The following is a 23,104-nucleotide window of genomic DNA, read 5'->3' as shown; positions in this document are numbered from 1 at the left end:
TATTAAAAAAAAAAACATTCCAATACTTTTGACCAATACAAATAATACTTTATTGGTCAAAAGCAAAATTAACTTAGCATATCAATATCTACACATTAGGCAAATGGAAACAACTAGGGAGGATAAGCTCTACTCAGCAAAGTCTCTAGATTAAATAAAACGTTTAAAGATATAGGGTTGTGGGAGGGGCATTTTCTCATTTCAAAATTTAGAAAGGGTTCCGAATGTTGGTTTTTCCAGTCAGTAGCAATGGAAAACTATTCAGAGGAGCCATTTAATTAACAAATATTCTTGTATTGCCTGCTACATGCCCTGCTGTGTTTACCAACCATGCAGAAGAAAATACGTCCTTTTTTATGCTTGAATACTTTCCTTTTCCACAGACATTTCCACTGGGCCTGGGAGATGGGCAATTCTATTCGTGGACAGATGGTCTGAGAAGAAAAGACTGGCACGACTATGAAAGCATTCAGAAAGATGCTTTGCGCTCAGGTATGAACTTCAGAGTAAGACAAAGCATTGCTTTTACTTCATGTTTTGTTTCTCGCTGCAAATTTCTCATGTCAGTTTTGCTTCTTCATGAAGTAAAGATGTCTGTCTTATGGGAACACTGGGCATCAACAATGGGCAGAAACAAAATGACTTCAAATTTCACAGACAAACCTTTCCTTGGATACAGAAGAAGCCATTGAAAATTGACACATGTATATTATATTGTATTTTCAAGCCTTTTAAGAATAATTCTATGGATGGTCTTGCGATTTTTTATTGAGACATGACCTGGTAAACATGAATTATAGTCACACATTGGGATGGATTATGTCTAAATGGCAGTGCAAAGCAATTTGGTCATCCCACAATTTTTAGGTATTTTAACTAACAATTTCATAAATATTAGCATCTGGGAATCTGAAGTTGGTTATGCTTGTACTAATGGTTCAATAGGACCAACTAGGTCTAGCTAGGTGTTACAGATAACAGAAAGAAATTACAGGTAAGTCCTTGTAGAAATATTGACAAGAATGGAGTTGTGCAATTAAAAATTCAGAAGAATGCATTAGTAGAAATCCCTGGAAGAGGAATGGCATGCACCAGGCAGGCCTTGTTCTCTCACTCAGAAGAGTAACTTTGCTCTTTCCCAGTGAGGTTGTCACATAAATAGGGTAACTACTGTTTGGAAAGATATTTGAACAGCAGTGAGGTAATGCATCTGGGTCAAGTCACAAGCATAACTATGACTACCCAGGATGAGGTCATCATGGTCAACCTTCCACAAACTCATCCCCTCGGGATAATTGCAGTGAAAGTGTTACATTGTCCTGACATTGTACAGGGCTGCTCTATTTCAGGTAGAGCTGATCTAATTATAGCTCCTTTCACTCTTTTCTCAGTCCCCCCCCTTTTTTTTATCAAGCATAACCTACCTCTCTTTTTTTTTTTTATTAAAGCATCTTGTCCCAAAGATAATTCCTGTTTTAAGAGAGTTGATCTCTTTTAGATACAATCTTCCTACCTTGGCCATGAACCATAGAAATGCCACAAAACTGTTTTCCTCACCCCCTGCTTCACCTGTTAATCCTCTCATCTTATTTCCCTCCGGTTTAGCCCAACTGTATTGATCTGACCATCTGTTCCTTATGCTTCAGGATGCAGAAGACTTTTTGGAGATGTTTACTTAAACTTGTCAACTGAATCTGTAACAAAATAAAAATAATAAAATTTTCAATAAATATTGAAGAGAGGATTAGCACTAAGTATATTGCTTAATCTCAGTATAATTTTGTTAGATAGTAGCCAAAGTTCATATAAAGTTGAGTCTCTAAGACTCTATTAACATAATGAATAACAATTAGCTAACATCCTGTGGAACTAGATAAGAATCAGGTTCTTCTCAATCTACCTGCCCCTATTCCTGATATCAAGAGTAGTGTAATATTTGAATATGGAGTAATGGTAGATCTACAGGACAATACACAATAGGTTAAAATTCTAGCATTTCCATTTATGAACTATATAAATAGTTATCTGCACATCAGCTAATAAAACTATTTTTAAATTTTATTTTATTTGTGTGTGTGTGTGTGTGTGTGTGCCTGTGTGCACATGAGTGCAGTGCCCATGGATGCCAGAAGAGGGCTTCAAGTCACCTGGAGCTGTAGCACAGGCATTTGTGAGTTACTCACATTGGTGGTGGTCACTAAATTGAGGTTTCTGGAAGAGCAGCATAAGCTCTTAACTGTTGGGTCAACATTCCTCACTCTAAAACTATAAATATTAAATCATGTTAATTATTTTACATGAACAGTTATACCTCCAGTTTGTGCAAACAAATTTTGGATACAAAATCTAGCACTTTCCTTTTATTTCTGCTTCATACCACATTCCTTGTAGCTTATTTCTCTGTGGATCAAGGGATATCCAAACAACCGGGTAATATAGCACTTTTCCGATACAAATTAGTGGTGCATTTTTAAAAAAGTGACTAAATGTTAAGGCTGTTTAGAAGCTCTCAAATGATATATAAGTATATCCTAAATGAAAACATTTTAAATCATTCAGACACACATTAGTAGATCCTCAAACTTAAATAAACATCTGCACTTACGAATCCAGGTCCTGTGTGTTCACATTTACTCTGTCACTTTTCTCCATACTTATTACCACTTGTATGTTTACCCTTATGCGTTGTGCTGGAATTTTATTTAGAGTCTAATCACGCATATTCTTTTTTGTTACTCACTTGTAATTATTTTTTTAAATTAATCTATGTAAATGTGTAAAACCAGTTGATTCATTACTGTTAATTTTCTTTAATATTCTTTTTGTGGTCATTTGGATGTCTTTAAGGTTTTAGTTAGCATGTAAACATCTTCTACAAAGGCTTTTGTATGGTCTTGTGCTAGAGACAATATTTTCTGAAGAATATAACAAATAGTGTACTGGTATGTGCAAGGAATTCATATCATTGGCCAAAGTAAATTATTCTCCGAAATTCTTATGGCAGTTTCCCTTCAGTCAATAATGGATTGGATTCCCCTTGCTGCAAGTCCCAGTAAGCACTTCATCCTGTAGTAGTATTTCCCCAATTAATTTTAATGGAATTTAGATATAATCACTACAATTTGCATATTATCCACTTTAATGAGATTAGTCTCCTGTGAGTATTAGCTGTTTTTCTTCCATTTGGGGAAAATTCTTATTAATTTTATTAATTTCCAAGTTGATTTTTTATTTTTCTATTTGTTATGAATCTATGCAGTGCTGTAATTTTGTTTTGGATAATGTACTTTGGTGGTTAATGTAGTAAAATGTATTATCTTACATTTCACAAACTTCCCAAAACATCTTCGCATGTGTATGTTATGAAAGAGTTCTTCATTATAATGTGATTAAATTCCCTTAGTTCCTCCCTCCATCCTCTCTTCCACCATTTTCCGTCTTTCCTTCCCCTTTGCTCCTGCTTTCTGGCATCTGTTCTCTGTTTCACTGTCATGAGGATACTGCACCCAGCCTAGTGCTGTGGCTTGAAGTTAAACCCCACACGCCAACGTTCTGTTTCATTTTTTTTCAAAAGCTTAAGAAATTTACCCTGTACATTTTAAAACCTAAACCCACATTTTCATATGGAAAAATTTAATAATCCAGAAATTATTTAAATTTTAGTTGACTGTACATTCAAGTTTCAGTAATGTTTAGTGAAAGTATTTTTTCTTCCATTTATCTGAGTGTTGAGTAGTATAAATTAAATTTCTGTATTTTTATGGTGTCTTTTTTTGAGCTCCTAATCCCACAAACAAAACACTTTGTCATATTAATGCAATAGTTCATATATAGAATTGTTATAGTAATTACTAACTTGCTAATAAGAAAAAAGGAGTGATTTTCTTGCTTATCTTTTGCAAAGATGTGTCACTGGACATTCATCTATTATTTCTGATAGACATGAACAGAATATATGCACAGTTTAAGATTTTTTGGTTATAAAACATACTAATAAATTAGAACATAATGTTTACCCAATTATCTTTAAGGTTAAATTTAGGTTAAATCAGCTTTTCTATGATTCAGGGGAACTCATAAGTTGATTCTCAGGTTTTTAAGTGCTAACTTTAGGGTACTAACATTTTATACATTTTTGCATATTTTTAAAGCTTTATTAGCACTATACCTGGCCTATGGACATGTTAAGAATTTTAATATCAATTGGAATTTAGGAAATTCTGAATATTAAATTTGAGTATTCATATCATTTAGAGTTTTCAATGTCAGAATTCATAATATTTGGGAGTTATGACAATACTGTTTTAATATTTATCTTTTCTTGACCTTATTACTTTTGTTCTTTTGGTCTTGTCACAAAACATGCTTGGAACACCAAGGTATATGTTGACCAGCTGTTAACAACAGCTACCTTTGACTTTATACAATGTCTACAATTGTAAATTAATTCCTCTTTTTAAGATGTTATGTATAACTACAATTTCTCATCTATCTAATTTCTTCATTGTATATGTACTTTGCCACAATTACTAAAATGATATAAGACTCTTTAGCAAACACACTTCTCAAACTTATTCTGGTTGGCTAAGACCATGGGTTTTATTTTTACTTATGTGAATTGGTGTGTGTGTGTGTGTGTGTGTGTGTGTGTGTGTGTGTGTGTGTGTGTGTGTGTTATGTGTGGGGTTACATGTGCCATGGTATGCATGGGAAGATAAGAGGACAACATTCAGGAGGCAACTATCTCCTTTCAGAGCGAGACTTCAAAGTTGAACTTGAATTATTAGGTTTTCAAGGCAGTTACTGTTATGAGTTAAACTGCCTCAATAATCTGTGAATTTAATTTTATACAGATAAAGACCTGTTGACTTCATGAAGTTTTTAGCTCTATGTATTGAAAGAGTAACTAATATTTCTCCTTTAAGTTGATATTATTCTTGAGATAACCAGATAACATCAGAAAGAGAGAGGAGGAGAGAGAGAGAGAGAGAGAGAGAGAGAGAGAGAGAGAGAGAGAGAGAGAGAAGCATTATACGGTATTCTTTTCTTAACATGAAAAAATGTTTAATGTTAATAGTTTACTGAGATTTACACCTGGATGGTGCATTCTCAAGAAAAGTCAGGATGATATTTGTTGGGAGATGGTCAGTTTTAGAAAAGGACAAAAACTATATTTGTTATTATTCATTGAATTAAAGTTAAATGCTAATGAAATACTGAAATAATGTCTTTAATGGACATCATATAATCAGGAAAGTGTAAAATGAAATGAAAAGATTATATTGAGATGTATCATCTATATGTCTAAAAATAGAATTAAACTTATCTGAAACTAAATTGAGTAAAAATCATCTAGGGGAAATTTCCTTCAATCTTACAATCAGAAAATAGAAATGTAGAAACATCTCAAGAGATTTATTAATCTGAAATCCATTTATACTATAATATAGACAATGCTATCTTTTAAAAATAGTTCAATTGGGGGTGTAGATTTAACTCAATATTAGAATACTTACCTAACAATCACAAAGCCCCAGGTTTGATTCCTATAACTGAAAATTCAATTTAATTTAGCTACTTGTAAAACTTTTAATAATTCTCAATTTAGAAATATCTGTTTTCCACAGGCAAGAATGCATGAGACTTATTAGTCTTATTTTCCTCATTAGTAAAATATGGTTTGATGGTCACACGTATCATAGTTATTTAAAATGTTAATTAAATTGTCCAATTAAATGCTTATGCTGTTCTTTAAATTATATTTGTATATTCATATAACCTTGATTTCTGCTCCTGTCTAACTATAACTTGAATTGGCTGTCACAGTTTATTCTTAAGCATTCACATATAATCAATATAGAAAAACTTGTAAACATTTTCACTGTAGGTGGTATATTAATTTGTACTTCAAATAGACTTCTCTCTTACACTAGCATTTATATTATAGAGTATTTTGTGAAGTTCTGCCTCATATCAGTGTTCCCCTAGTGTTGTATTTATGATTTATCAAACATCCCTTTCAAATGGTACAGTTGTGATTATTATCAAAATTGTTTCTGTCTATGAATGCACATATTTTACAAAGGTCATATAGTTAGATCATAAGATCATAATCCTTGATCATGAAAGAAAAATGTGTTTTGCTGTGGAGAGATATGTTCTAATAAAAATGTTCAGAGACAAATTGATGAACAGCCAGTAAAGCAAAGAATTTGATTCAACACAAATCTAAAAATCTAAGAAGTGGATATTTTGCCTGAAATTCATTTTGCAAAATTTTTTCTGCTCTAATAATTATTTCCTAGTTGGAATCATTTCCTCTATAGCTAAGTGATAATGAAACTTACAACTCTATCTCCTTCCAATAGCCTCAATGAAAACTCATACAACCACTATATCTAAAATGTTCATGCCAACACCAGTGACAGGATCAATTTGATGCTTCATGAAGTTTGGTACTATTTTGCTTTGTCTTTTAACGACAAGAGAGATGTCATCCTTATACGCAGAGTTAAATATTTGTGTAACAGGTATAAGCTTTAGGAAGAAGAGTAAGATAGTTGAAATTTGAGCTTGAGTCTTTGATGACTGGGACCATGATATCAACATTATGACATTAAGAAAACATTGCAGTTGCGTCATGATTCTATAACAACCCAGAGACATCCATGATTGACAGAACCCATTCATTTGAACCCATATTTCCATTAATGATTGTATTATATTTTAGTCAAAATTTCATAGAAATTCAAGCAATTAGTTAGCCCTTCTATCAAAATCCATATCCTGAGGCTGGCCCAATTTTGTCAGTAATGAGTTATGATCCTTCTTGCCCCCATTTATTAATGAATGTAGAAGAGGAAATGTGTTTTTATCCATGAGAAAAGGCATAATGCCAGCGCTGGAGACTGACATCACAAACATACATTACAATTTGACTTGATAAACTTTGTCTTAATAGCACCAGGTCTAAAGCAGCATTCATGCCAGATAAAAGCTTGTTACTCTGACATTTTCTAACTACAGACATGTGACATGAATGCTCCTTAGGAATGCTAGAAGCCGGAACATGGATTACTTAAATGAAAGATTTCCCTGCCCCTTATTTGTGTAATAAATTTTGAATTATTTATAAATAATACTTCATAGGATAATAGAAAAAACAAGACTGAATAGCTAATCTAATTTAGTGAAGTGTTTTGATGTGCTGGTATGAAATGACTAGGAGAGCACAATGGAATTAGCATCATCAAGTATTTAATAATGATAGGAATCGCTATGGTGACCAACTGAGCCTTAGGGATCCAAATTTGCTACTGAATGAAAATGACTAGATTAATTTATCAGGCAGTGGCCTACATAACAATCCAATAGAATTTAGTAGTACATGTTAATTTGACTGTATATATTATGATCCTGAGTCATTTGTGCAAAAATATATCATTGTTATTAAGGAATCACACTCAGTAAATAGTCAATTGAAATTATGGCAAAAATTTTGTAGAAAATTAGTAGAGTCATATATTATTTTGTAGTCTTATATGTGTAATGACAGATAATTTTGTGCACACAACAAAATATCATTTCACATATGCATTACAATTACTTTTGATCCAAAACAAAAGCATTCAATTATCAAAACTTGAGATATTCTCATTACACTTTAGGACGAAGACTTACCTTTTTTTTTTACTATGTATTCCGTGTTGTCTATAGTAAATTTTTCTCATTTTTTCTATGGGTATAGTGTTTTAACATACAGAGAGTGATTTCTTATACGTGAATTCATGTCACATGAACAGAAATCTCAGAAACACAAAAATTAATAGCATTTTTACATAAAAATAGTTGAGAAAAGTTAAGGGAGAGTATATATATATATATATATATATATATATATATATATATAGTCAATATATATATATATCATATATTCTATATGAAGTCAATATAAATCCTATATTATACACAGTCTAATGACAGCAACATAATCCTATTGGTAATTCTTATCGTCTCTTAGTTGTCTTTACTCACCTCTACTCTATGCTCACAATGCAGGAAAGCTGATTCGCACTGTGTCAACCAAGTGCAGGTAATACAAGAGCTTTATATTTTCTTTTTGATGGAATTAAAAATTATTTATAATATATTTTGACCCTGTGTCCTCACTACTTCCCTAAGCACCTAATTTTATGTTTTTATATATTTAAAAAAAACATACAAACATACAAAAACAAGAAACACACACAGAATCTCCCCCACAAAAGACTACACACAAAAATGGAAACTACAAAGCAAAAGACCACTAAGAAAAAAATCACAAACAAATCAAAATGAGACAAAAGTCTGTGAATAAAACCCTTGTGTTGTTGGTTATCTACTCCAGGGCAAGGAATCTACGCTGAAATATGCTTAATGTACCCAGTAAGACTCCATTGGATAAAACTAATTTTCCATTTGCCAGCAGGTATTAACTGTAGATATCTGCTTGGTCAGGACTAGAATCTATGTCCATTTATTCTTCTCAGCGATGAATCTCAGTCTAGTTTGAACTTGTGCATGCTGCCACAATCTCTGTGTGTTTCATATGTGTATCCATCCTGTTGTGTCTGGAATAAAGTTTCCCTCAAGTCATCCATCATCTCTGGCTCTTAAAATACTTAAACATCCTTTTTTTTTTTTTTTGCATGTCTCTGGACCTTGAAAAGGGAATTTAATTTGATGAAGATAACCCATCTATGTATTCCAAAGTAACAAGTGGAGTCATCAACAATGACAACAGAAATTCTCTGATTTCTGCATCTGCTACATTTAATAACAACTTCCATTCTCCTCTCTCCAACACCTGTCATATTTCTAGGCCCTGTGGGGGTCTTGTGAATCCTCACCAAGAATAGTGTCAGCCTTCTGTACTCTGGCCACAGCACTGACAATGGATGTTTGATAACTACCCAGCCTCACTGGTAACTGCTGCAGGCTCTGAGTTTCCACCTCATTCCCACTAATACATTGTATCAGAAATTACCCCAGGCAGGACTCACAGGACTCTGGAGAGATGAGTAGAATGCTTCCCTCTTCCATATTGTGTGGTTATCCATTCATTGTACCTCTAGTTCCCTCTCAGAAAACCTTTAAAAATAGTTCATCTAGTCAGTTTTCACAAAACTATTCAGCTATACATTTGTCAATCAAACTGGATGTCAGTATCAAATAAACACCAATTTCATGATCTTCATCTTGTCTACCACCATTCAGCTTCTACTGCAAACTCCTTCTGTTCCAGACACTATGACCTTCCATCATAATAGAAAACTTTCCAAAGCCATCAAACAAAATAAGCCCCCTTATATTCTTGCACTCAAGGATTTGCTTGGTCACAGTAACACAAAAGCAGCCAACAGAAAAGTTACTCCTATAAGATTCAAAATGAAAGTATGTAATACGGTTGAGTTTCTAGTGTTAAATGTGGAAACAGGACAGTGGTGGCCATTATTAAATATAGCTAAATAATGTATTGCCTTAATGGACCTTTCAAATAAGCTGGCAACGAGAGAAAGACAACATTTGCAACTGATAAATACAAGTTAACCAAAGGAGCTTTGTTTCTATAATGAGACATCAACATTTTGCTAAAATAATCCCTATTGATTGCAAAAGATCTTAGCTGCACAAATAACACATTCTTGATGAGACATCTTTTTCTCTTGTACAGAAAAATGCCAAGAATAAGTGACAAAATTAACAGAATTTACACTAAAGAATGTGAATTCTTTTTTATCTTTTTTCTTGTCTCTCTCAGCTTTTAGAAGTTAACATACTCACTCCCACTTTGTGCTTACATATAGAATCCCATAAATGTTTGCTTTTAATCATACATTCAATGACCATTTCTTCATTATTACAATTATTTTCATATTTTTATTGAATAGATTCTTTTCTCATACAATATATCTTGATTAATTTTCCACTCTGTCTAATTCTCTTAGTGTCTACCTAATTCTCCTCCCTGCAGATCCACTCATTTCTGTCTCTTATTTGAAAAGAACAGCCTTCCAAGAAATAACAACAAAACATAACAAAATAGACTATTGTAAGTATCTTAGTTAGGATTTCTATTGCTGTGAAGGGACACCATGACCACTGCAACTCATAAAGTGAGAACATTACATTGTTTTTGTTTTATCATCATTGTGCATCATAGTAGCACAAAAGGCAGACATGGTGCTGGAGAAGTAGCTGAGAGTCCGACATCTTTTCTCACAGGCAAAAGGAAGTGGTGTAACTTACTGGGTGTGGCTTGCGCATATAAGATCTCCACAGTGACAAAACTCCTCCCAGGAGACCACACCTACTCCAAAAGGACCACATTCCTAGTAGTGCAATTTAATTTAGGGGTTTTCTTCTATTGTATCTTCAGTGCCTGAGTGTCTTCTCTCTTCATCTCTTGTATTCTGTTGATGAAGCTTGCCTCTGCCATTCCTGTTTAAATTCCTAAATTGTTCATTTCCAGAATCCCTTCAGTTTGGATTTTCTTTATCATTCTGTTTCTCTTTACAGGACTTGAACAGTTTCATTCATTTCCTTCAACTGTTTGTTTTTGTTTTCCTGGATTTCTTTTAGGAATTTATTAATTTCCTCTTTAAGGACCTTTATCAACTTCAGGTGGTTTTTAAGGTCTTTTTCTTCTGCTTCAGCTATGCTGGAATATCCAAGGCCTATTGTGGTAGGATAGCGAGACTCTAGTGGAGACACATGGCTCTGCCTGACTTTGTTATGGTCTTCCACTGGCATCTTGCCCTCTGGTATTGGGGTCATGACACATCTAGGTGCTGATTTCTGGGTTTGTCTTTGTTAGTTCAGTGTTTTGCTCCTTGATTTTTATTTATTTTCTGGATTTTCAGAGAGTGTCATGCCTGTGACCTCCCTGATAATGCAAGTTTTTTGGACCTAATAGTACGGTCACTGTGAGTTCCAGGTAAAATGTGTTTCTGGGTATTGGGAGATGATACTTAGGGAGGGAGAAAGGCTAGGGATTTGAAGGGAGGAAGCAGAGTATTAAACCAGGGTCTGCCTATTTCATCTCCTTGGAATAGGGAAGCCACAGTGAAGAGAGGTTACCCCATATGGTCTGCTGGATATGGAACTGGGGGTGAATATAGAGGGACAAAAGGAGAGAGGAAGAATTACAGACAGTCTACCTGCATTCTTGGCTGGTATAGTCTGTGATTTAGTTGGGAGTGCCTGCTGGAGTTGGGAGCTGAAATTAACCAACCAGTGGAGATAGGGAGGTTGGGGAAGGGTCTGTGAGATTAACCGGAGATTTGGGCGGAAAGGGGAAGGCAGACTACAACAGGTGTTCTGATGCAGAGATTGGATGAGACAGGATTGGAGGAGAGGAGAGAATGCTTTCAGTTAGTTACCTGTTTCCCTGGTCTGTTCTGCTGGTGTGTTTACAGGGATTACCTGCTAGTGTTGGAGGCTGGGATACTGGGATGAGTTTGGGGAAAGGGCAAGGTCTTTGTAATTCATTATTGGTAGGATCAGTGAGGAAAGGAAGACTGTAGCAGATTTTCTTCTACAGAGCTGGGGAAAGACTGGGGTGTTGGGTTTGAAGGAGCAGAAGGAAAGGTATGACTCTGCTGCAGGAGCAACCCTTGGGTGGGCTTGGGGGCTGAGACAAAGCAAAGAGTGCAGGTAGGGAGACAAGAAGGAGAATATCTGTGGGATCTGCAGGAGATGGGAGCAGGAGTCAAGGAAGACTACCATAGGAATTTTGCTGCAAAGCTGGGGATTAGATCTGGATCATCAGAGAGAGAAGAGTCAGTAACCACTTCTTAAAGTATATAATTAAAGGGAATGACCCCCGTTTTAGCATGACAGGCTAACATGTGCTTGCCTGACCTTGGCCTTGATCACTAGGAGGTCAGATGCCCACCTCTTGGCAAGGAACCAATCCGAAGTTAGCTGGCAGAGTTATGCTTTACAGCTCTGGGTGTGCTTTACTGACAAGTGCACAACAGTGACATACAGAGCATAGCAACTGCCCAGGGAGGGCCTATGGGCCATAACAACCAGTTGACCAATCAACACAGGGCAGGTCGTCCAAGCCTGGAGGCACACCAATCCTGAGCCTGTGCATATCCCTTGACATTCCCCTTACACTGCCCTAGAAGATCCCTGTCTTGTGGTTTCTGGGGTGGAAGGATGAAAGGCCTGAGCTAATGGGGTTAGCTCGTTAAACAACTGCAATAAAAGACTCATTGCTTTTGCATCAAAATGGGCCTCTTGTTGATTTTGGGATTCAGAATTTGGGCACAACACAATGACATTTGAGGCAAACATTATTTATTCCTTCTTAAAGAGAATAAAAATAATAAAGAAGACAGAGTAGAAAGAGCCCTGCCATAAGGGGATTAAAACCAATTTGTCCTGTAGTTTCATCCTTAAAAGAATTCATGTATTTCAGAGAGCACTGGTTGTCATTTCCAACAGGAAATTAGGTAAATAGAAACAAGTCCAGAGAAAGTTCACTTAATTTATCTAGCTGCTTTAATTATCAGTAAATAGGGTAGTTCCTAATATTCAACTTTTCATTTTGAAAACAGTTCCTTATTTTCAATGTTATTTGGTTATTTATTTATTTATTTATTTATTTATTTATTTATGGGGGGCAGCATACACATACCATGGTACATATGTAGAAGTCAAAGAACAGCCTGACGGTACTGACTTTCTCCTTCCACCTTGTTTACCAGGAGAACGAACTCAAGTTCTTTGGCTTGACACCAATTTCCTATACTAGCAAAGCCATTGTACCAGCTCAAGGTGTGATTTTTAAACTACTGGGACTTTCATGAGTATGACCATATTCTTCATTAGTTATGGAAGTTATTCAGTCACTTTCTTAAAATAAATTGTTACAAAGAAGGGAGACAAAAATTCAAACACAAGATAAATTAGTTTGGTATTGCAATGTGTCTCCAAACAGCTGCACTAAAGGCTCTTGTGGCCTTAATAATTTCTTGTTTTAAGCCATTGTTTAATGTCAAAAGAGACTGTAAGATTTCTTTTCCCCTAGAGAGTTGATATTTCAAACAAAAAGTCCTGTAAATATGCAATTAGTCTATCTTTGACAAAAGAGCTTAAAACACTGCTTAATTTAGTTCTCATTGGCTTGACAGTCCTCTACTGCTTCCTGTCATTAGAGTTAACACAGTGTGGTTTGTAGGTACATGAAAATAGTTTCTTTCCACTTGTTTTTTTTTAATTATTTGACTCCCAAGTAAACAGAAAAATATTTCAGCTTTTCAGTTCATTTAAAGAGTTCAAAATCATAGTAATTCCTCAAAATATTAAGAGTATGAGCTAAATATCTTAAAATTCACACCATTCTACTATGGAACAAAGGCTATGCTCTTTCAAAGTCATAAGTCATGGGCTTTTACTCCATTAATATTACTCCAGAATATTTAACATTCTTTGTTAAATATTATTTGTGTGTGAGTGTGTGTGTGTGTGTGTGTGTGTGTGTGTGTGTGTGTGTGTGTGTGTGGTATTCATAGGCACATGTGTGTTCACCTACATGCAGGTGCTAGAGATTAACACTGAAAATCTTCAATCATTTGTCATATTTTTAGAGGAGCAGTCTCATTTTAACCATGGAGTTGACAATAAGTTAGACAAGCTGGTCCGCAAGTCACAGGCATCCTCTTGTCTCTCCTTCCTGTAGTTGGCGCTGGGTTTACAGGCACACATGGCCACACCCATGTTTTCACTAAGGTTATGATCTTGGGTCATGATGATTTCATGTCAAGTATTTTTCTGAATGAGAAATCCCTCTAGTCCCTATGCTGGATATTTCTAATGACTAGTGCCTCTTCTTTTCTCCCCCTACACTTTTCTAATTTTGTCTATTTAATTATATTGTTTCTAGTCTCATTATGTATACAAATACAAATCTCTATTGATACATATCTATGCTCATATAAATACTGCTTCGAAAATACTTAAAGCAACTCTTGACAGTGACTATATATCTGATAATTATATGTCATAAAAGTTTAACTTTAATCTTTTTAAATGATAAATATATGTTATTTGTATTTGAATTGAAAGTTAAATGAAGCAGGAACTTAATTTATTGAGAAATAGTGAAGCAATAATCAGCTATATGTGTGTAGTTAACTAATATTCTAGCACTTGCTACTTGCAGGAACTGTGTCAATCCAAGTAAATTTACTACATAATCATCTGATTCTGTGAATGTATATATGTATGAAGAATATTTTACAAATACTGAATTTACAATGGGCATATTAATTATCCAAGTGCTATTATTTGGCAATATACCATGGCCATTTTACTACAGATTTCACAGCTGTCTAAAATGTCACCCATTTCCCATCATGGCCCTGAATTGACTAAGAGTTCACTTTGTTATATGCTGTTTTATTCCTTCTGCAAAACCTGTCCATCAACTAAGACTATCATCTATTACTGTAATCACATCATGCTTTTGTCCCTCGATTGTCAGTGCTACCTTGTATTCAAGTATCCACCATTTTTCATCTGGACACTAACAATTGCCATTCTCTCATCTCTTTTACCTTTTGACACTGGGTTCATTTACTCACAGAGTGACTGTAAGACTCTTATTTTTGTTAAGTGTGTGTGTGTGTGTGTGTGTGTGTGTGTGTGTGTGTGTGTGTGTGTACAGTGGATGGGTAGGTCAGAAAGCAACATGGAGGAGTTGGTTCACTTCTTCCACCATGTGGATCTTAGGGAATGAGCTCAGGTAGCAGTCTTGTCAAGAAACACACTTTACCCACTAAACCCTCTTGCCAACCCCAGAGAGACATTTTCCAACTATAGATAAACCATGGATTGACCCTAACACACACACACACACACACACACACACACACACACACACACACACACACACACGCAAACACACAAATCATTTAAATTAACAGGTCACTGCCACAAATTTGTGTAAGACCCAAACATTTTCATCTGACTTGAGTCCCTATGACATCTGACCCTCTCACTTTTCTGTCCTGATTTACTTCTTTGGCTATGGATCACTACACACTACACAGCTTATGTCCTTAATCTAACCCTTGTACCAATTCAGAATACTCCCCAGTCCTTTCTAATCCTTGTGATTTGAATTAAAGATATGATTTCACTATCACATTTTTCTATACAGAGCACTTAATACCTCTGAAAATTTTCAAGTAACAATGAATTGATAAAACAATTTAACACTACTCCCTGCTTCTGAAGTTTACTCTCTGATAGCTGTGGGCTATTTATTGAATTCATCTCCATGGTTTTGAGCAGGAAATAACTTTTTACAGTGAAGTGTGGAAAACAGCCTTTCCCACACTATTCTGCTATGCTGTAAAATTAAAGATCTTTGCTGTTTGACACTGATTAGTTTGCTTGCGGTTGGTAAATAGTGAATGATGTCAGCTTAATACAGGAGCCATGTTTGCTTGTTCATGCCTTTACCTAGATTAATATTTTAAGGGATTAGAGCAAGCCTTCTCTAATTAAACAGAAAGCCTTGCAATATAGGAAGTTTATAATTAAAACATAAAATCTTAAAGGAAAATTCTCCTTTACTTCTAAAGCAGTTTGTTCATTGACAACAAGGACTGTCTTGCTTTGCACCAATTATTATCTGAAACAACTTCAAATAATCATCAGTAAGCACATCAAGGTCTGCCCTCCAGACTTAAAAATGACTTACTGAAAAGTCTACACCACTGCTTCTCAACCTTACTAATGCTATAACCCTTTAATACAGTTCCTCATGTTATGAAGACACCCAACCACATTTTTTTTGTTATTTCATAACTGTAATTTTGCTAATGTTATGAGTCATAATGCAAATATTTTTGCAGATAGAGGTTTTCCAAAAGGGTTGTGACCCACATGAGAACCTCTGGTGTGCACCATCACTCAGCTCTTTAGTGTGCAAGAAGCTTATCTTTAAATAGTGAATGGCTTTAAGCATACTCATCTTAAACAGGGAAGCATGAACAAAGGTTCAGCTGAAAAGTAATGGGTCTAAATACAAACAGGTGGCAGACATTGGATTTTTGTTGAGAATGTTATCCTTCTATTAGTAGCCTCAGTACAAGATTCTACAGATTTGGCATGGTCATTTACACCTCTGCTGTTCCCTGTTTATTAAGTAGGTTCGTGGAAAGCAGAAATGTTTAGTAATGTACATTTGATATATCAGCACAAATATTTGAACTTAACACTATTCATTTGTAAGTGCATGACTGTTCCAAGCTCAGTTCAGGAATTTAAAAAAGAAAAAGACTATAAAAGAGAAAATTAGCCCCATTATATATTGAATTCAGCCTGAAATATATATCCCAGTTTCTAGTTGCGTTTTGAGAAAAATACTATTTAATAGTTATATAAAATAATATGTACACAAGCATTTACTTGTGGTCATTTAGTTATGTATAATATTGATTTCCTAATAAGATCCTGCTTAGTATGAAACATAGTTATTCAGCATTTATTGCAGCCATTCTCCTATTTAGTCAACATGTATTTACTGCTTATATACCTGAAGTTAAGCCCTGTCAGCCCTAAATCAAAATACATCATCTGCCTTAGGAAAATACTGGACAAAAACATCTTAAGTAATACACTGACTTTTTGTATAGGCATTTTGTACATTTTATTCACAAACCTCAATTAATATGGTTTCTATTGGTATGTTTGCATGTGTGTGGGCACATATATGGGCTATGTGGGTATATTTTATGGGAGTATGTGGGGATATGTGGGGACACATTTATGTGGAAGTTCAAGGATTACATTGGGAATCACCCACAACTCCTCAAATATTCATTGAGGCAGTCTCTCAAATCTCAGGGTCATTTATATGCTCATTCTCTAGTCATCTTGACCCAAGACTATAGTTACAATCAGATCACCACACCCACCTAGCTTTTGCTGGCATCCTAGTATCCAAATTAAGATCTTCCTTTGTTTTCAGACTAAGTGCTTAGTCACTGAGCCATCTCTCTGGTGGAAACTTTGTCTCCTCACTGTTTTTTGTTTTTTTTTTTTTTTTTGTGGGGGGGTGATTCTGCTTTAAGCCCTCTGAATTTTTTTGTTGTTAAATTCTGTACACTTTTTCATTTGTCTTATTAAAAGTTCACACAAATACATCCAAGCTGTCAAATAATCATAATTTTTCTGAACAAGCTTATGTTCATGAATCTAAGAATCATAGGGCACTGTTGTTTCATTTGTTTGTTTTAGAAAAAATCATAAAATATATTCTAATAACATTTCCCTTCTCCCAACTCCTCCCAGATCCATCTCACCTGCCCAATGCCATGCCCCCACCTCTCTCATATACAGGCAAATATTAATAAAAAATCATACCAGAAAAAAACAAACAAAAAAACACATAACATGCACAGAGAAATAGATAGATAGATAGATAGACAGATAGATATGCAAAATTTTGAAACATATCAGCAAAAGACCAGTAGTATAAAAAATGCATAGACAAAGTATTATTAGGCAAAAAGTCTACACAATACAATGAGTTCATTTTGTGTTAGCCATCTACTGCTGAGCATGGGGCCTACCCTCTAGTGTGGTTTATATAGGCAGTGAGACTCCATGGAAGGAAACTACTTTTTCTTTTGAACTTAGATGTCAATTAGTTAGGGATGGGACCTTCTATTTTGGGGATAGGAGCTTGTGATCACTTCCTCCTCTCAGCACTGGGATACCCATCTGGTTGTTTGGTTTTTAGTTTAGAAAATCTTTGATTGTTGTAAGTCAGTACTATTACCTCTTCTTCAATAATTACAATTCACGTATATCATCCTACAAATAGGATTATAAGCTCACCCAAACACATCCAAGCTGTCAAATAATCATATTTTTTCTGAACAAGCTTATGTTCATGAATCTAAGAATCATAGGAAACTGTTGTTTCATTTGTTTGTTTAAGGTGTATAAGCTGTTTAAAATTCTCTCTCTCTCTCTCTCTCTCTCTCTCTCTCTCTCTCTCTCTCTCTCTGTGTATGTGTGTGTGTGTATGTGTGTGTGTGTGTGTGTGTGTGTGTGTGTGTGTGTGTGTGTGTGTAAAAGTTCTACTGATTTACTGATTTTTAAATAGACATGTTATCTTTTTGGGTACACAATTTCATAACCCTTACCCACCTAATATCTTGAAAAAATTCACCTAAAAATGTTGTTGTAAAGTACAAATTAAATTGAGTTTTTGTTTTGTTTTGTTTTGTTTTGAGATAGTATCTCACTATGTAGCCCTGGCTGTCCTAGAATTCACAACATAGACCAGGCTGGCCAAGAACTGAGAGATCAACCTGCCTCTGCCTCCCAAGTGCTGGGATTGAATGTATATGTATGTGCTACTACTCCCAGGTTTAAATTTTCAGCGTTTTTGTGGTTGTTATTGATTTTTTTCATAACAACTAAATTTAACAAAATAAACACAGTAAGAGTAAACAAAACCACCACACCACAGTTGGACAAAGCACACCCTCCAGAAGGAAAAGAGTCCCAAGAGAGGGCACAGGATTCAGAGACCCACCCATTCAGGAGTCCCGTAAAAATAATAAACTGAAAACTATAATAAGTACATGGAGGACCTGGTGCAAACCCGTGTAGGCCATGTGCCTCCTGTTTCACTCTCCATGTTTACATAAGAGCTTTGCTCAGTTGATTTGGAGAAACTTGTTCCCTAGAATCCTATATCCCCTCTTCTCCATGCTCAATGAGTTGTGTGGATGTTGTCTTCAGCAATGAGGCCTCTCTGTCAGTGTATGGATAGCACCCTATTGTCTTACCAATAGCCTAGGAGGTTTGGGGATTTACATGGGATCCCTGTGGCCAATTGGTTGTAACCCAGTCTCACTAGAGGAAACTTCCTGTGAGATGAGGAGAGATAGCCAGCTGAGATTAATCTCTTTCATTACTGGGAGAATTCATTAGCATGCCTTTCATATGGTTTAGGAATTTTCCACTGAACTGTGCTTACATGCTACCCCTCAAATGCCCTTCTCTCCATAATTCCCTCCTTTAATCCTTTCTCCCCTCTTCCTCTCTACTTGAAACTCCTGTTCCTGTCCTGTCCATGCCCCTACAAACCTCTAGTCCACCCATAAAATCACAACTGTGTTTAATGTTGCTGTGAAGATACAACATGATCAAGGCAACTCACATAAAAGAAAGCATTAAATTGGGGCTTGCTCATAGGTTCATAGGGTCAGGCCATGATCATAATTTGGTAAGAAGCAGACAGGCATTGAACTTGATCATTAACTGAGAGCCTTACAGCTTGATCTGCAAATATGGCAAGAGAAAAAAAGCAAACTAGTCCTGCTATAAACTTTTGAAACCTAGTGGCACACATCCTTCAACAAGGGCACTCTTCTTAATCCTTCCCAAACTTTACACTCTGAAGACCAGTCATTAAAATATATGAGCCTATGGATGCCACTTTTATTCAAACAAATATAACAACATTCAAGTATATCCCTTGGCAAAATAAACATTCTAATACTATTGGAATTTGTTTATTTCAATTCAATTTTGTCAAAATTTACATCTCTTTGCAAAAGTTCCATTTTCACAAATATTCATAATATATGTCTCTTTATATGGTGTTACTTAAATATCCTAGTTTAAAAATCCTACCCCAATCCAAAAGCTAGCTCCAATTTATAATCACTCACAATGGAAAACTTTGTTCCTTTCAAAGGAGTTTATTTTAATTAGCGTTTATTTCTTTGAAGAGACACCACGACCACAACAACCCTTATAAAGAAAATATTTAACTGGGGCAGGCTTATAGTTATATCAAGAAGCATGGTGGCTCATTGGCAGACTAGGTGTTGGATAAGTAGCTGAGAGGTCTACATCTGAATTTTGAGGCTATAGAAAGGAACAGTGACTCATTGGCCAGGCTTTAGCATCTGAGACCTCAGAGCATGCCCCTAGTGACACACTTCAATCAACAAAGTGACACCCATTTCAGTAAGGTCACACCTCCTAATAGCTAATGTGGACACTCTCTATGAGCCTATGAGCCATTTTCATTCAAACTACCAGAGTCTCACTGGGATACAAACCATTCTGTTTTTTTTTTTTCAAAATTTTTTATTTGAATTAGAAACAAGATTGTTTTATATGATAATCCCAGTTCCCTTCTCCCTCCCATCCCCCCAACTAAAACCCTACCTATAACATATCCTTTCTTCTATTCTACCCCTGAGTCAAACTTGCTGCTCCCTCATGACCTCTGCATCCTTCCTCTTCTTTCCTTCTCTTTAATGTAGCTCACTTTCCCCTCTTCCCCTGCTCTCTATTTGCTCAGGGGATCTTGACCCTTTCCCCTTCTCCAGGGTACCAAGTATGTCTCTCTTAGGGTCCTCCTTGTTAACTAGCTTCTCTGGCAGTGTGCATTGTAGGCTGGCAATTCTTTACTGTATGTCTAAAATTCACATATGAGTGAGTACTTAAAATGTTTGTCATTTTGTGATTGGGTTACCTTGCTCAGAATGGTTTCTTCTAGTTCCATCCATTTTCCTGCAAATTTCAAGATTCCATTGTTTTTTTTTTTCCACTGAGTAGTACTCCATTGTGTAAACGTACAACAATTTCTCTATCCATTCTTCAGTTGAGTGGCATCTAGGCTGTTTCCAGTTTCTGGCTATTACAAACAGTGCTGCTATGAACATTGTTGAACAGATGTCCTTGTTATATGAATTTGCTTCTTTTGGGTATATGCCTAAGAGTGGAATTGCTGGATCTTGTGGCAGACTGATTCCCATTTTCTTGAGGAGTCACCATACTGATTTCCAAAGTGGCTGTACAAGTTGGCACCCCCACCAGCAGTGGAGAAGTGTTCCCCTTTCTTACATCCTCTCCAGCATAAATTGTCATTGGTGTTTTTGATTTTAGCCATTCTGACAGGAGTAAGATTGTATCTCAGAGTTGTTTTGATTTGCATTTCCCTGATGGCTAAGGACGTTGAACACTTTCTTATGTGTCTTTCAGCCATTTTAGATTCCTCTATTGAGAATTGTTTCTTCAGTTCTGTACTCCACTTTTAATTTGATTGTTTGTTGTTTTGGAGACTAGCTTCTTGAGTTCTTTGTATATTTTGGAGATCAGCCCTCTGTCAAATGTGGTGTTGATGAATATCTTTTCCCAGTCTATGGGCTGCCGTTTTGTATTACTGACTTTGTCCTTACCCCCACAGAAGCTTTTCAGTTTCAGGAGGTCCCAATTATCAATTGTTGATCTCAGTGTCTGTGCTACTGGTGTAAGGTTCAGGAAGCAGTCTCCTGTTCCAATTAATTCAAGGGTATTTTCCACGTTGTCTTCTAATAGGCTCAGTGTGGCTGGATTGAAGTTCAGGTCTTTGATCCATTTAGACTTAATTTTTCTGCATGGTGATAGACATGGATCTATCTGCAGTCATCTGCATGCCAGCATCCACTTATGCCAGCACCATTTGTTGAAGATACTTTCTTTATTCCATCGTATAAATTTAGCTTCTTTGTCAAAAATCTAGTGTTTGTAGGTATGTGGGTTGATATCAGGGTTTTCAACTGGATTCCATTGGTCTACCTGTCTATTTTTGTGCCAGTTGTTTTCAGGATTATAGCTCTGTAAAGAGCTTGAAGTCAGGAATAGTGATGTCTCCAGAAGTTCCCTATTGTACAGGGTTGTTTTGGCTATCCTGGGTCTTTTTTTTTTTTTCCATATAAAGTGGAGAATTGTTTTTTCAAAGTCTGTGAATATTTGTGCTGGGATTTTGATGGGGATTTCGTTGAATCTGTAGATTGGTTTTGCCAAGATTGCCATTTTTACTATGTTGATCCTACCTATCCAAGAGCATGTGAGATCCTTCCATTTTCTGGTATCTTCTTTAATTTCTTTCTTTCTTTCTTTCTTTCTTTCTTTCTTTCTTTCTTTCTTTCTTTCTTTTTTGACAGTGTTTCTCTGTGTAGCTTTGGAGCCTATCCTGCCACTTGCTTTGGAGACCAGGCTGGCCTCGAACTCACAGGGATCTGCCTGCCTCTGCTTCCCGAGTGCTGGGATTAAAGGTGTGTGTCACCAACAACCGGCCTAGTTTCTTTCTTTAGAGACTCAAAATTCTTACTGTACAAGTCTTTCACTTTTTTGTTTAGTGTTACTCAATGACATCTTTGTGGTTCTTTGGCTCATAAACTTTTGTTAGCACATTTTGTTTTGTTTATCCCTTTCTCTCCCTCTCTCTTTTTTACTTCCAAATCCATTTTGTATAGATTATATATTCTTGTTTTTATATTTTTTAATGGGATTACTGTGTAGAAACCTGTGTTTCTGTGTATATATCTTTTTGTGTTTTTGTTTTTCCTTGGACTCTTTTTCTTCTTCTTTTGTCCTATTCTGGTTTATTTCTTTTTCTTTTATCTCATTTCATTTTGTTTTAATATTACTCTTTAGATGCCTGTGTGTTTCTTTTTTAAAAATTTATTTATTCTTTCATTAAATTCAAGCTCTTCTAACTCCACTCCTCTGACCCCCCCAACCCAGCCTCTCACAAAGATCCACTTGTCCTCTGCTTCCCTTCAAAAAAGAGCAGATTCCCAGAGATACCAACCAAACTTCACATAACAAGATACAATAAAACTAGGCAAGAACCAACATATCAAGGCTGAACAAAGCAACCTGGTTGGAGGAAAGGGGTCCTGCAAAACAGTCAGAGACATTCCACTATCAGGAGTTCCAGAAATACCCCAAGATAAACAAACAACCTCAGCATATTTCCAGAGGACCTAACACAGACTCATACAGGCTCCACAATTGTAGGTTCAGTCCCTGTGAACTCCTATGACCCCTGCTTAGATGATGCTGTGAACTGTGTTCTCCTGGTACCCTCAACCCCTCTCATTGCTGTAATCCTTCTTTCCCCTGTTCTGCATGGTTTCCCAAGTTCTGTTTGACTGTGGGTCTCTGCATCTGCTCCCATCAGCTACCACAGGAAGCCTCTCTGATGGGGACTGAGCTAGGCAATGATCTGAATACATTTATTTAT

The 23,104-nt window shown here is 35.9% G+C and overlaps 1 protein-coding gene across 1 annotated transcript in view; it reads left to right on the top strand.

The window, feature by feature from the left end:
* The window catches only part of Galntl6 (polypeptide N-acetylgalactosaminyltransferase like 6), a 1,027,971-nt gene that overhangs the window by 360,644 nt on the left and 644,223 nt on the right, over window positions 1-23,104 (top strand). Inside the window, exon 2 of the mRNA XM_035451502.1 lies at window positions 384-492. Within this exon, the coding sequence (XP_035307393.1) occupies window positions 384-492 (109 nt within the window). The remainder of the gene's footprint in view (window positions 1-383; window positions 493-23,104) is intronic.

The sequence above is a fragment of the Cricetulus griseus genome (assembly GCF_003668045.3).
Source record: "Cricetulus griseus strain 17A/GY chromosome 1 unlocalized genomic scaffold, alternate assembly CriGri-PICRH-1.0 chr1_0, whole genome shotgun sequence".
Taxonomy (NCBI): Eukaryota; Metazoa; Chordata; class Mammalia; order Rodentia; family Cricetidae; genus Cricetulus; species Cricetulus griseus.
This window is presented reverse-complemented; position numbering and strand designations above follow the sequence as displayed.